The sequence below is a fragment of the Eschrichtius robustus genome, chromosome 6, assembly GCF_028021215.1.
Source record: "Eschrichtius robustus isolate mEscRob2 chromosome 6, mEscRob2.pri, whole genome shotgun sequence".
NCBI classification, from domain to species: domain Eukaryota; kingdom Metazoa; phylum Chordata; class Mammalia; order Artiodactyla; family Eschrichtiidae; genus Eschrichtius; species Eschrichtius robustus.
This window is the reverse complement of record NC_090829.1, coordinates 16,178,932-16,194,351: the sequence shown is the minus strand read 5'-3', so window position 1 is coordinate 16,194,351 and position 15,420 is coordinate 16,178,932. Positions and strand designations below refer to the sequence as shown.

General features: G+C 35.8%; 1 protein-coding gene across 2 annotated transcripts in view; it reads left to right on the top strand.

Moving 5' to 3' along the window:
* Positions 1 to 15,420, top strand: part of RYK (receptor like tyrosine kinase) — a 101,757-nt gene that overhangs the window by 73,004 nt on the left and 13,333 nt on the right. For both annotated transcript variants that reach the window (XM_068545939.1, XM_068545938.1), the window contains exons 11-13: positions 5,291 to 5,423; positions 6,382 to 6,491; positions 6,652 to 6,811. In XM_068545939.1, the coding sequence (XP_068402040.1) occupies positions 5,291 to 5,423; positions 6,382 to 6,491; positions 6,652 to 6,811 (403 nt within the window). The remainder of the gene's footprint in view (positions 1 to 5,290; positions 5,424 to 6,381; positions 6,492 to 6,651; positions 6,812 to 15,420) is intronic.

The window sequence follows — 15,420 nt, the reverse complement described above, 5'->3', positions numbered from 1 at the left end:
ATGCTCATTGCACAAAATTTAAAAACACAGTAAAATATAAAGAAGAGTATGTAAGCCCACATCTGGATAATTACAGCTGAGCTTTCAGGAAAGAGTTTATATTTATGTGCATCTTTCCCTTTAAAAAGTAGGATAATGATATACGTATGCTAAAAAATATTTGTTATGAAATGTTGAACATGTAGAGTACCAAAGAAAAGAATAATAAACACCAATAAGCCCACCTCCTAAATTCATTGGTGGTTAACATTGCCATTTTTGCTGTGCATGTTTATGTATCTATCATCTATTTAGGTAGATATAGGTAGATATTTGCAAGTGTGGAAGTATTTTAAACTAAATTGGATATCTCAGCACTTTCAATGCATTTCCAGCATGCATTTTCCAAAAAGTTGAGGACATTTTTCTATATAATCACAATACCATTATCTTTAACAAGGTTAACCCACTTCTTGATATGGCAAAACAATGTATCTAACTTTTCATGTAAGTAACTATAAATTCACATCCACATTTAAAAAGACTACATAGTAGTTCGTTGAATGGATGCACCACATTTTATTTAACCAGTCTCTTATCATTAGTTTGCAGTATGATTTTTAAAAAATATTTACAGTTCTGTATAGGAAGAACTTTTTTAAAAAGCTTATTATCAGTCCTTTTCACAGAGCTATAACAAGAGATTCTATCTTCTGAGCCAAAAAGGGTGTAATTATAGTATCACAATGTGCAGTATCAATGTTTGGGCAAGGTTTTTGTTGTTGTTGTTTTAAAGCACTATACAGAGTCAGCTTAATTTGTGTGCCTACTGAAAATTTGATCACATATGTTTAAAAAATGGAATGGTGACCATCATTGTTGGAAGATATTTATGGACCTCCGGGAAAAAAAAAAGATAGAAAGTCATGTGCAAAAGGCATTATGCATTGTAATTTCTGTGTACTTTGAGCAGTTACTTGAGTTCTGCCAAAAAATAAGATGACTATGCAGAGTTTTATTTTTGAATTTTATTTATACTTTGGTTCATAGTCAAAAGAATTTGAGAACCTAAAAAGAAGGCAGCTATAGTAAGATCAGTAAAATGGTAATGAAAATGAAATTGAGTTTTTTGGCATTGTGATGGTGGAAAAGAAGACAAATAAGGCAACGTTAAGGAGACAGTTATTTTTATGTGATTGAACATAAAACAACTCTTAGCTTCTGGGCAAGCAAGGCTGAAGGAAACATTAAAGTTTGATACATCTCAGTATTAGAAGGGAAGGAAATGTACATGTTTCTTGGGGGAGAAAACTTTTTCTGGTTTCACATTCTGAGACAGATGTCATTAGCTTTATCATATACTTGGGACATCGATTAAGATAATGAACAGATATACTTTTTAGTTTCATTGAAAATAAAAAAGCCAGAGACTTTTGAAAAAAATTGACCACACAGTAATGAGGGACTAAAAATGTCCTTTTGAAGGGTTAAAGTCATGTGATTTAAGAATGTTACCTTCCATTGACCTGATTCACTGATTCATTCCAAAAATAGAACTCATTTGCAGAGGAATGGATAGATAACTTACCCTTTAGACTATATTTTCTAAAAAAAAAAACACCACATTTTGTTTCCTCTGAGTAACAAAGCAAGAACTGGGTAATGATCAATTGGGAATGTCCTTTTTGACAATGTTGGGAGTACTTGATTTATTATGCTGACCCTAGCGGGAAGAACCAGAGTGTTTAATACTAGTATTTAATGTTAACCTAGTACTTAGGTACTTAGCTAGTATTCTTACCTTGATGAAAGGTCTGTACCACATCAGCACAGAAGTGGGTGGCAGGGATAAATATAGACAAAGCCAGGATTTTCTCAAGAAGCAGTTTTATATCCACAGTAGCCCAAAGGTGCTTTGGCTGAAAAATGTTCAGAGCAAGCATTTGCAGCATTTTCTCAGGCAGCTTTAAGCTATCGGATTTTCCAGCATCCAACTAGGATGAATTAGTAGCCCCAGGATACCCTTAGGTGGTGGAATGGGATGACTTACTGAATTAGGGTTATTTGTTACTGTACATTCAGTGATTAAGGAATGTCTTCTAAAGGCAGGTTATGGTTTGATCCTGGTTAATTGTTCTTCCTCATCATAAAGTGATAACAGGACTCCTGGTTTTTAATGAGCAAAACACATTGTCAATATGTAGAAAGTATATGGTTCTTTCTTCTCACTGTAGCAATTTATTTCATTTTTAAGGGGACTAGGGCCTATAACACATTTCTTTTGACCCCTGATGTCTAGACTGTTCATGGCTCTGTGTATGCATATGTTCTCATTCATTAAGTGCCCATTTTGCACTTGGAACACTGCTAGGCATGAGGGTTAAAAATGAAATAATGATATTCAGTGATCATGTTATAGAATTTATCAAGCAAACTCAATACACTCAGCAAGAAATGACACCGGGTTTCTGATTTTACCTTTTTTAAAAAACTAGTTTTGGTATGTAATTCATCATGTTTACTTCATGTTTTAACATTCCATGATTAAGAGTTTTAAAGTGTTGAAATATTTTAAAGCATCTTGAAATTCTTTCTTTTCATTCCTTTTTCCACTGGAATTTTTGAGAATAATTTTTATTATAAGTTAAAATAGCTGTATAAATAAAAGATAGCTGTCGATCTATTTAAATTCCATCAGACGTGCTTCATAAAAAGTACTCAATCTATTTCTGCTTGTAGTTTGACTCTCCATTGGCCCAAGGGTGCCTGATGACGGGCACTTTGCTGAATGCCTCATGGCTCTCACTCTGCAGGCACGCTCGGCAAGACTGAGAACTGGACCAGTTCTTACCCCAAGTCCCTGCAGAACCTGCCTTTCCTCTATAGCACCTGCTTCTGCCTCATCCACTCTTCTTATAGATCCCAGATCTTCCTCTTTATCTTCCTTTCCTTTATAAACTGGGCAGAACGAAGAGCAGCCATTTGTTCTTTGAAACATTTTCATGCAGCTTGTTACTTCTCCCAGAGGGCTTTTAATCCTCTGGTGATAGAATAAATGATTTGATCTCATCCAGCAAACTTCCTGTGTTTGTGTCAGATTCCTTTAACTTTGCTCAGTGAATTTCAGTCATGAGGAAAGGTGCAGAGAAATAATTTTGGGAGGGTTAAAGAGATTGGGCAGCTCTTCACATTACTCCTGAAATCATGGTAGGTTCAGTTAAACCTGAGTGCACACCTGCTGTAGTCATTTTTTCTCACTTTTATTGAGAAATAATTGACATACCTCACTGTATAAGTTTAAAACATACAGCATGATGGTTTGATTTACATATATTGTGAAATGATTACCATGGTAGGTTCAGCTAACATCCATCTTCTCATATAGATACAATAAAAGGGAAAGAAAGAAGAAAGAAAATTTTCTCCTTGTGATGAGAGCTCTTAGGATTTACTCTCTTACCCACTGTCCTGCATATCACACAGCAGTGTTAGCTATAGTTGTCAGGTTGTACAGTACATCCCTAGTACTTATTTATAACTGGAAGTTTGTACCTTTGACTGCCTTCCTCCAGTTCCCCCTCCCTCCATCCTCCTGCTGTAGTCATTTTAGTATGTGTGGGACTTGGTGTGTCTTGCTCCCCTGGGAGGGAATGTCCAGTGATCCAGTGGAAAACACAAGGTTTTTAGAATCAGATGAAGATTTGAATTTTTTTCCTCTATGTGCTTGCTGTTTATCATTGGCAGATTACCTTACCCCTTACCCCCTTCATGGATTCCCTCGCCTGTAAAGTGGGACTAATCATCACTGCCACTCTTGGGCTGTAATGCAAGCAGAAGCCTTACAGAGAAGTTGCTGCATACAGGTTTACTGATCTCTGAGTCCTCATTTTCCCGGCTCCTCAGGGTCAGTGCTTTCCCTGTTAGTAACTCCTGCACAGCAGGAGGGGGGCCCACAGCTTTCACTTCTGCACTGTTAGGCCAGAATTGTGTGACTGTGGTTTTAAAAGAGATACATACTCAATTGAGACAATTTAGGAAATACAGAAAAGCAAGGTAGAAATGATCTAAAGTCTCACAACTCAAAAACAACAACTTTTGGCATACTTCTGTGCAGAGCTGTATTTGCCACCATATTTGTAATTATCCTGCAAACGTGAATTTTGTATCTTGCTTTCCTATAAGTAAGCTTTTACTCATATTCTTGTAGCATCCCTTTGTGACTATTTGTTATATACTATCCTATTATTTAGCTGTACTTCCTTACTTTTGGACAATCTTGTTTGCCGCTTTTACTAGTAATACTGCATTAACTATCCTTGTTCATATAGCTTTCATATGTTTAATAATATTTCCTTATTAATATCCTTAGAGGCAGAATTTTCCAAGTTAAGGAGGAGGAATGTTTTTCAGGTTGTTGTTTGGTGTTACTTATCAAATATTTATTAAATGCTTATTTCTGTGGCACAGAATACAAAGCATTGGGTGTAAAAAAGGACTTCACTTTAGTTTTTGCCATCTAGGAATTTTCAGCTTAGTGGGGGAAATGAGGTAATTACGTAAAGAGTTACATAGCCTTGGGAGAAATTAACAGTTACTTCCAGGTACCAATGGAAGAGGTGTCATTAGGCAATAGGATGAAAGTATTTATGTGTGCCTTGGAGATTTTAAAAGGAACAAGATTTTTTTTTTACTGCATGCTTGGCCTTATTTGTATATCACAGCAACATTGTATGGCTGGTGGGATCCCCATGTTAGAGGTATGGAAACTAAGGCCAAGAGAGATGGTCACACAGACAGTAAATGGTAAATTTAGGATTTAGAAATCCCATGTGACCTGCTAAGAACTTCTTGGCTTTTTGTGACAGTTTCAAGCTCTTGATTATCATATTCTTTTCTGCAGACTTGCGTTGGGGCCCTTTTTTTTTTTTTTTTTTTTTTAAGCGTGATAATGAACCAAATGGGCTGTTATCATATGCTCATGCTCAAGTCATTTTTTAGGTCCCTTTGATTACCCTTTAGAGTAGAGATTTAGTGTGGCTAGAGTGTGTCTTAAGAGAATCTAGTCCACAGGAAACAACGTCTGAGTTTATAATTTTTCCCTATCAAGAAAGTGGATATGTGGAAAACATTAAAGTCTAGTCTAAAAGAGCATTTATAATTTTACATTTTTAGTGGTTATATGTTTTTAAGTAAGTTTGAGATTTTCTTGTTTTGTTTTAGGTTATCTTTATTTTATTAGTTTTTATTAAAAATAACCCCCTGAAGTTTCAGATTTCACTTGTGTTTCTCCTGATTTCTTATTATTTTATAGAAATCTTCTTCCTATTACCCATGTCTGTATAGAAGAAGGAGAAAAGCCCATGGTGATATTGCCTTACATGAATTGGGGGAATCTTAAATTGTTTTTACGGCAGTGCAAATTAGTAGAGGCCAATAATCCACAGGTGAGAAATATTTGCCCAAATACCAATTATTTACCAGTAGCTTCTAATAATATCTTTGAAGGTAGATGTTAGCATTCCTATATATAAACTGTTTAGAAGTCTGTAAAAAGAAACTCAAGTTGAACCAGAAGATATTGCTAACCTGTTGATTTAGAGGGAGATGGTTTGTGATTCCTGTCTTGAGGCTTACACTCCGCTGATGCTGAAGGTTTTCCGTGTATAACCATTGTGTATTATTCATAATCACCTCAAACTCTCTGTGACACCATCTCAGTCATTTTCCTCCTAACTCTTTGAAGGTACTTGTACTAGATCTCCCTTCTAGGAATGGAAATAGACCTTACAGAGCCATTTGGTCCATGTTGTACAAAAAAAAAAAAAAAAGCTGGTGGTAGCTGGAGGTGTAGATTGTGGGTGATAATTTGGTAGCCAGGGTTTCCAGCAAGTGGTTGGCAGCCATAGCCCACCAGCATCACCTGGGGAAGAATTTCATTCCTCAACCTACAGTCCTGGCACACTAGCTCTAGAGGAGCACATCAGAGAGAGCTGTAAACTAGCATTAGTTTGAAAATGGTCCCCGGGGGATAACCTCCTAATAAAAGCTTAACATTGGAAAAGAAAAGAACGAGTTATTGAATAATAAACATTTGAAATATTACCCTTAGAATTCAGCATTCATTGAACAGATGTTTATTGAGCTGCTACTGTATATGCTGGATGTTGGGGAGATACACCTAACAGATGAGAGTGAAGTAAATGGTAAATTACAGTACAGAATGATAAGGACTGTAGTAGGTATAAGTATAGGAAGCTATGGGAACATGTTCTTGGTCAAGAAGTAGCTTTTTAAAACTTAGTGTGTAGGTGTACTTTGGGATGGAGTAAGATTGTGGAATAAAATAACTACCATCAAAGTTTTTGTGCTAACTGCAAACATTGTCATTTTCTGTTACCACAGGCAATTTCTCAACAAGACCTGGTCCACATGGCTATTCAGATTGCCTGTGGAATGAGCTATCTGGCCAGAAGGGAAGTCATCCACAAAGACCTGGCTGCTAGGAACTGTGTGTAGGTGCCATGAGCTTGTCACTGTCATTTGATATTTAGTGTTCCCTGAATTCAGGTTCTCTCCATGAGTCACAGTGGGAACTGTGTTGTATTTATGAGTGATTGTGGTCCATATTTTTTCAGTATTCAATTGTATTTGATGTTCATGTCTACTTTTCAGCATTGATGACACACTTCAAGTTAAGATCACAGATAATGCCCTCTCCAGAGACTTGTTCCCTATGGACTATCATTGTCTGGGGGACAACGAAAACAGGCCGGTTCGGTGGATGGCTCTTGAAAGTCTGGTTAATAATGAGTTCTCCAGTGCTAGTGATGTGGTAAGTGCTGGGACCCCGGGATATCAGCAGAATGGAGGAGGCTCCAAATGCTTTTAAAATGTTTTTCAATTTTTTAAATCTGATAACTGTTCCCTGAAATTTTTTATTCAGAAAGCAAGTATAGTTAGCTTTCTAACTGTCAGCTAGTTTGTGGAGATAAGCTGTGACCCAAACCATGGACCATCACTGTGTGTAATCTCATTTCATCCTCATGATAACCTGTGAGGGGGCTACTAACACTATGAGATAGGTAGACACTATCCCAGTTTTAAAGGTGATGATATTGAAGTTAAGTTTTTTAAGTCTCAGAATGACCAAGTGGCTGTCAGATAGTAAAGATTTATTGTTTTCTTTTTTTCAAACGACCTCTTCCAAGTTTTATGGCCTGTGTAGCTTACAGTTCCCCAGATGTCACTCTCTTCCTTTTTGTCAGTTTCTGGGTGGTTCTGTCTATTCAAGCAGATCATATAGTGGGATCCTTTAAACTTAGTGATGTATAGTTTCAGAAGCCACAGTTACTCGTGTGTATTTTGTAGGCATTTTAATTGTTTTTAATTTCTGCCACTTTTTAGTTTGATTTGGAAAATTAATTTATTTCCCTATCTCTTGCTTAATGCACTTTATTATTATAGCTGAATATTTAGAGATTAGGTAAAACTTCTGCTTATAAGGTCCCCCTGTATCACTCAATATCTGTTAGTGTTACATGTAAAATTTTATAGAGTAATTTGCTTCAAAGTTTCAGCTATAAAAATTGGGCTTACTATATCATTATACCTTGTGTCTCAGTGATATATTTTATTTATAATATAGGGTTTCCCTTTTACTAAGTTTGTGTGGGTTAAGGACTACTCTTTTAATACACAGTTTCCCTCAGTGTATTAGTGTCCTGTGGCTGCTGTAACAGATTGCAGCAACCTTGGTGGTAAAACAGCAGAGGCTTATTCTCTCACAGTTGAATTCCGGAAGCCACATGTTTGAAATCAGGGTGTAGGCAGGGCCGTGCTCCCTCCAGAGACCCTAAGGGAGAAACCGTCCTTGCCTCTCCCAGCTTCTGGTGGCTCTTGGCACTCCTTGGCTTGTGGCTGCATCTCTCTCCATCTCTCTCCATCTCTCTCTCTGCTCCATGTTCATATCACCTTATCCTCCATGTGTCTGTCTCTCGAAACTCCCTCTACCTCTCTCTTACAGTGATACATATGATTGCATTTAGGATTTATCTCATAATCCAGGGTGTGTTTCTACTCTCAAGGTCCTTAACTTAATCACATCTTTTGTCATATAAAGGTAATATCTATAGGTTTCAGGGATTACAATGTGGACATATCTTTGGGGCCACCATTCAATCCACTACACTCAGTAATTGAAATTACCTAAGATTTCCTTATTGAAAAACTAATCTTCCAATTTAAAATCCTTGAAATGATTTGTTAAGGGAGGAACCCTCTCTTGTTATTATAGTCTTTTAATTTAAATTTTTTTTTCTTTTTCAGGAGCTAGGTTAGCTATTTAATATATTGTACCTTTCTGCATACCAAGTGTTTTGATGAGATGTGCTCACTTGATGTGAATAAACAAGTTACATATATAGTTTTTAAACTTTTTTCCTGTAAGTGAAGGTCTTTCATTATGCATATCTTCAAAATACTTTGTTTTAACTTAATTTAAAATCAACTACTCTCTGAAAAGAAAAAAAAAAAAGCTTATCTGACACTTGTGAGATGGGCAGAATAGATACGAGTGATGATGCGAAGGACGTTTTCTGCTTCATGGAGCAGCTGCAAAGGTTAATAGTGGATGGAAACTTGTTGCCACAGCCTTTCCCAGCCAGAGGCATGGGGCCTTTTGGAGAATGGGTGGAGGTGGGAGGAATAAATCCTGATTCTTAGACACAGAGCCCTGAGGGTTCAGCTTGTATTGCAGTGGGAAACTAGGCCTAGTCTGTTCTTCCAGAGCTGTGATAATAAAATAAAACTTCTCTAACATTAATGTCAAGAAGTTAAAATTCCAAGTAAAGCAATACAGATACGCAAAGCAACTTACATAGTTCTCATAGCTATCTAAAGAGAACCTGGACTTCTTTTGGGGGAAGGAGGGGTTGCTTGTTTTATTTTTGATGTTTATTTTTCTCAAATGATGTTTAAAAAAAAAGGAAAGCAGAGCTTGATTTAGGCTAGCAAACAGCTGCTGTATTGAATGACAGTAAGGACCAGTTATACTCAGGTGCTTGTTTTTCACGTTGCCAAATCTTTATTCAGAAGTTCTGAATTGTAGGGGGGATTCTTTACCAGTTACTACATTGAGCAAAGCTGTTTTCATGGGGAAAAAAATTGAGTTTAACTTTGGTTTTAGAACATAGTTCTAAAACATAATATCAGTTGAATTAGAGCTACATGGTTTTCAAATCCACCCCTTTAGTAGAAGAGCCTGCATCTGAACATTTTTGAATGCAGAAAAGTAGAAGAAACTTTCCTCACATCTTCTTTGAAAATATCATTCCATATTTGATTTAAAAGATGAATTCACTCATCTCTTTGGGATGTTAATATTCTTTTTAATGGTTGATTTTAAAATTTTATGATTTTATTACTCATTGAAATATAGCATAGTTGCCTTAACAGAAATGAGGTGGCAGTTGTGGTGAACCCAAAACTAGTCTAACGGGCAGGAAATAGAAGATGTTTCTTAGGTGGCAGTCTATAATACAAAGATGCCATGTAACTTCAAGGAGATTGGGAATTGTTTGATTATTCTCTTAGAAGAAGGAATATTGATAAGTAATATTTCAGAGGGGTATGCAAGATGGCCAGTAGTACTGTTAGCTTGCACAGTGGAAGCCCCCAAAATATGCATGCTTAATTTAATGTATTTGCTTATTTCTATGTAAGTATTCCATTGTGTATTTAAGCAGTAATAGGAAATTTTTTTAGGAATTATTTTTTATAACACTGATGATCACATATTTCACAGGAACTCCAGAGTGACAATTAGATGATACACTTCAACTAATGAGACTATAGTTAATAATACATTTCTAAGCAATGTGATCTACATCTCTTCAGCTGGGTACACTGCGCTTACTAGCTGGTAAAGTCCATGTAGAGGATATATGGCTTGGTTAAGCAAATATTTCAAAATCATACTTAGAATTAGTTTTTCTTACAATTATGATATTTTACAAATTTTGCAGCAGTTCACATATTTTATGTAAGAACTTGACTTAACAGGAGAATTACTTTAAAATCATCACCACTTTTAGCATGTATTGGCATAAACTTACTTGAAATGTCTGTGTGACCCAAGTTCTTCTGAGCTGTACTTAGAATGTGTTGGTGAGAATACCCACATTGATTTACGTTTAACATGGTCAGCTCCTAAAATGTTCAGATATTTCTTCTTTAGATTCTTATAAATTCATTTCCTTTAAAATGTATTTTTCCCCACAATATCTTTTGCCTTGGACAATTGAGATTGAAAGGAGTGGGAATATTGTTCTGTTTCCTATGACTGTGATGGGGCTATTTAGTGTAAAAATCCTGCCTTTCTGTTTTGTGGAATTGAGTATTTGAATTCTTATGTTAAAGCACACATGTTAAATTGCTTTTTAACATTTGTATTGAAATGTGTATACATAATCATTATGCTGTGTTTCCACCTTTCCTTTATGGATTAAGTTGGGGTTTTAAAAAGCTACATTTAATATTCTACTTTCGGGCTGTAAAACTTCATTCAGAGTCAAATGCAAAATAAGTAATGTAACCCCATTCCCCCCAGAATATCTACACATGTAAAGTACATATTTTAGCTATTAATGTAGCATCTAACAAATGATATTACTGCCTTGGAGGGAACATTTTCTCTGCCCTTTAAAAGACCCTTAACATTTTTGCATTCCTTTATAGTTAAAAATTCTCCCCGATTTATTTGGAAATACATTAATGTTTTCTGTCTTAAAAATAATACATTGCATTTCTGGGTTGTGTTTTAATAGTTTTTACTGGAAGGATTCAATATTATACTATGTCAAGATTATTATAATGTTAATATCAGCTTTTAACTGTTGAACTTAGGAAATATGCACAACCAGATTTGACTAGTTATAAATCTCTAATATTATTCTAAGATATGACATCATCATAGCCATTATTAAGAATTTCTGGATATTGTTTTTATTCTGTTTTCATCAGATGTGGTACTGGCATAGATCTTTTTTGGTGACTTTCTTTTCCTTTATTTGAAAATAGATTTCTTGATTTATGTCTTCTTTGAATTATTTAGCTAGTTATAGTAGCTAACAATTCTGTAAGAGGCTACCTTCTATTAAGAGACTGAATGCAATCAGGAATACACAATTAAGAGTTTTTTCTTGGTGGTTTTCTTGCCTTTATGGTATTACATTGTGTTTACAAAGCATTTTCTTGGGAAAAAAACAAGTCAAGGAAATGATTTCCATGTGAGTCTTATCAGTGTGGTTTATGGCAATGAGGAGATCCTTTAAGGTATTCAAACAGTTTTTAGGGTGCAGGGCATATGAAAATGTGTTCCATGACATTATTTCTTTTGTGAACGTTAGAGATTATCTCCAGAAGAAGGAGAGAAATCTGTAGTTATGCAGATACTCTGCTTGCTGCAGAGTGCTTCTTATTGCTCCTCTTGGCCCAGTGCCATGGAAAGTCATTGCCACAACCCTGAACAGACTTGTGCAGGAGAAACTCACATTCATAATATGCCCATGAAGAGTGGTCTTCTGAACTACTGTGGTATCAGAGAGAGCTATAGTTTTCAGAGAATGCTTATTATTTTTAAAAGAATAGAAAACTTTCTATTTTACTCCCTTTCTTATTAATTTTAGAATAATACTTAGAGTCCCATTATTTAATTTGTTTCCATTATGGTTGCACATTTTACACATCAACTATCTTAGACGTACTATTTAAATATTCATGTTAAGATGAATTGATTAAAAGACATTAGAAAAAAGCTGGAGAGGTGAAAAAATCATTCAGACATTACTTTAGGAAATAAAGATTTAAAGTTTAATATTATTAACATTAAGAAAATATTGTTTAGTTTTATGAAATAGTCCTAATATTTCCTGGGAATGAGGAATAAATGGATTTACTTTAGGAACAGTTAATATATTTTCAGAGTGACCAGTTCGTGTCTTGTGATCAAGTAGTTGCACTCAATTTATTTTCTGTATTTGGCTCTCCTTGAGAATAGATATTTTCCTTAAGAGATCTTGTGAACATATCCTTCCTTTCCTTTCCTGCCTTGTCCTTATCATTCTATTTAATATCCCCTTCAAATAGCCCCAGTGTTCTGATAGAGCAATGTCTAAGCATCTGATACAGTGGAGGAAAGTACCATATATAGCAGATATGTGTGATGGCTTGGTAGGCATCCGATATTAGATCCTAGGACAGATTTGGTCTCTTTTCAGTCATGTAGGACACTCTGTGCCTAGAGATTGCTGATTTTTGAAGTAGAGTTGGCAACATGTACTAAATTCGATACCTGATGCAGTCAAAATACACTTTCTATATAGTCATTGTACACTTGGGTACATTTGTTTAGCTGGAATAGAAAAGTATAAGCCACAGTGATAAGTATAAAGGATTATTAAGATTTTTAGGTGATAGTTTACACTGAAGAATTGTTAAAAAGAACCCTTTAAAGGTCACTTGTGTAAATTTATTAATTGGATCCTTGCTCCTGGCCCTTGCCTCCACTCAGTGTGCCAGGGGCCTGGCCCACCACTGTGCATCCAGTAAAGCTTTTTTAAAGTAACATAATTCTATAGATATATATTTCTGCTGTGGTTATTGGAAAGGCCTGGAAAATACGTGTCTGAAAAATTAAAATTCGTAGAATAGTATAGCTTCAAAAATTGGATCTTCAGAAAGGGGTATATACTAATAAAGCCTGTACCTCGAGTACGGCATAGTGTTAGTTTTGGAAACTTGTGAAAATTGTTTAGTTAATGTTAACGAAAGTCGACTGGACTCAAGCTTCCACTGCTTGGAATGTTACTCCATGATATTTTGATCTTCAGAGTGAACTCTTAATTAAAGGAATTGGTAAAGAGAAATCCAAACTCCTTCGCCTTGGTTTTCAGAACTTCTGTTCCTTATCTTCTTGTTTCAGTTTTATATTTTCTACTGTACGTTTCCTTATATTCTGCATTTCAGCCAATTCGGAATTCCTGCTGAGTCCAAACTCACCAGGTGCTTCTATGCCATTTAATTTGATCATCTTTGGATCCCAGAGAACTGTATCTACTTAATGACACCCATAAAGAACTCTTTGTCTACCTAATAATGGCACCTATCACACGCTGCCTTATATTTTCTGGCACAAGTCATTTTTCCCAGAACAGGCAGTGGGGAACTCTGACTTAATTATTTTCCTTTAGAAGGTTTTCCATATTTACAGAATTAAAGTTGTGTGTGTGTTTGTGTGTGTGTGTGTGTGTGCGCGCGTAGCAGTGTTAATCTTATCCTTAGAGAGCTGTGTACTTGACTGTGTAAAAGAATCTTGGAGGGCCTCACACTGTCCTCTTCTCCCCTCTGTTTCCATGTTGAATCCTCATTTTTCTCCTTGTCTCACTCCTACAGACTTCAATTCAGAGATTCCATGTGTTCTTTTGACTACAGTTGTTACTTATGAGTAAATGATTTATTAATTGACCTTTGTGGCCTAGGGTCTCCCTCTTAAGTATTAGATATACTGCATAGATACCTACTCTGCTTTTGTGCCCAGGGCCCATGTTTCTGAAAACATAAGTGCAATCTTTGCACTGTAAAGATGCAACACAATTGAGGACAACAGGGAGACTGGTTTGAGGGGAAAACATGACTGATTTGCTATGGGGCATGTTGAGTTCAGGATACTGATGGGTGGAATGTAGGTCTGGAATTCTGGACAGACATAGAAGCAGGATATTAGAAATTGTACATCAGCTTCGTGAAAGTGTGTGATTGAGTAAACAAGAGAGTTTGTTGATCTCAGAGGTAGCGAATATAAAGAGAGAAGAAAGCCAAGAGAAAATGTAGGGAATATTTACTTTAGTTAGTGAGAAAGGAAAGATGAACAATGAATAAAACAGAAGGGTAAGAAGAGAATCCAGAGAATGCTGTGTCTTAGAAACCAAGGAAGGGAGTAGTTTCAAGGAGAGTCTAGTCTCTAAACATATCTGCAGTAGTCAGAAAGGATGAGGAAATCTTTGAGGGCTTTTGAACAGGCAGGTTTAGTAAATCATTAAAGATGGATATGATTGTTAAGGGCTCTGTGGGAGGTGAGAAAGTGGAGACAATAAATAGATTACACTTTGAAGAAGTTTAGCTATGAAAAGGAGTGGAAGGATTGTAGCTTGATGGGATGGCAGGATCAAGAGAGGTTTTATTGTGTTAATGTTGTGTTTTATTTTATTGGGTTTGTTTGGTGTGGCTTTTAGGCAGGGAAGCAATGGGGAGAAAGAGATGGACTTGTGATTATTGGAGGGGAGGTCCAAGAGATGATAGGTGAATGGGCTCAGAAACCCATGTAAAGGTATAGTTTGGCATAGGAGGAGGTATACCTCTTGTCTGAGATGGGAATAAAGCAAGAGATAGGAGAGAGAAGGTACAGAAAATTCTTGAAGAAGGATCTCTCATTGACCTATGGGACAACTTCAGGTTGCTGAATATAGTTGTAATCAGGGTCCACAAAAGCATGCATTGGAGTTGCGGGGCAGTGGGGGATTAAAAGAATAATGAAGAAATAACTGAAATGTTTCCAAATTTGATTAAAACTATAAATCCACAGATCTAAGAGCTCAACAAACCCCAAACACAATAAGCACGAAGAAACTAATGCATTACACATTATAATCAAATTGCGCAAGACTAGCGATAAAGAGAAAATCTTAAAAGCAGCCATAAAAAAAAGAATGTTAATATACAGAGAAACCAGGAAAATTTCTCATTGGAAGCCATGCAAGGGAGAAGACAGTGAAGCAACATCTTTAAACATCTTTAACATCTACTGTAAGAAAAAACTTATGTAGAATTTTATACCCAGATAAAATACCTTTCAAAAACTGAAGGGGAAATAAAGACTTTTCCAGAAATAGAAAAGCTGAAAGAATTCATAACTAGCAGATGCACACTATAAGAAATGTTAAAGGAAGTGCTTTAGGAACCAGTAATACCAGATGGAAATATGGGTCTGACAAAGGAACAGAGAGTACCAGAAATGGTAACTGCATGGGTAAATGTATACAGTTTTTTTTTCTCATTACTTAAATCCTTTAAAAAGATAATTGAACATATTTTTATGCCCCTTGTGTAGTAATTGGTAAAATAGACAGAAAATCAGTAAGGATATAGATTTGAATGACAGTACCAACCAACTTGATCTAGTTAACAGTTATAGAACACACCATTCAACAACAGCAGAATGCATATCTGCAGGTTCACATGGAATATTTACTAAGGTAGACCACATTCTGGATCATGATCAAGTCAATAAATTTAAAAGGATTTAATTCACACAAAGTAGGGTTTTGTGAATACAATGGAATTAAATTAGAAATCAAAAATAGGAATCTAGGACTTCCCTGCTGGCAG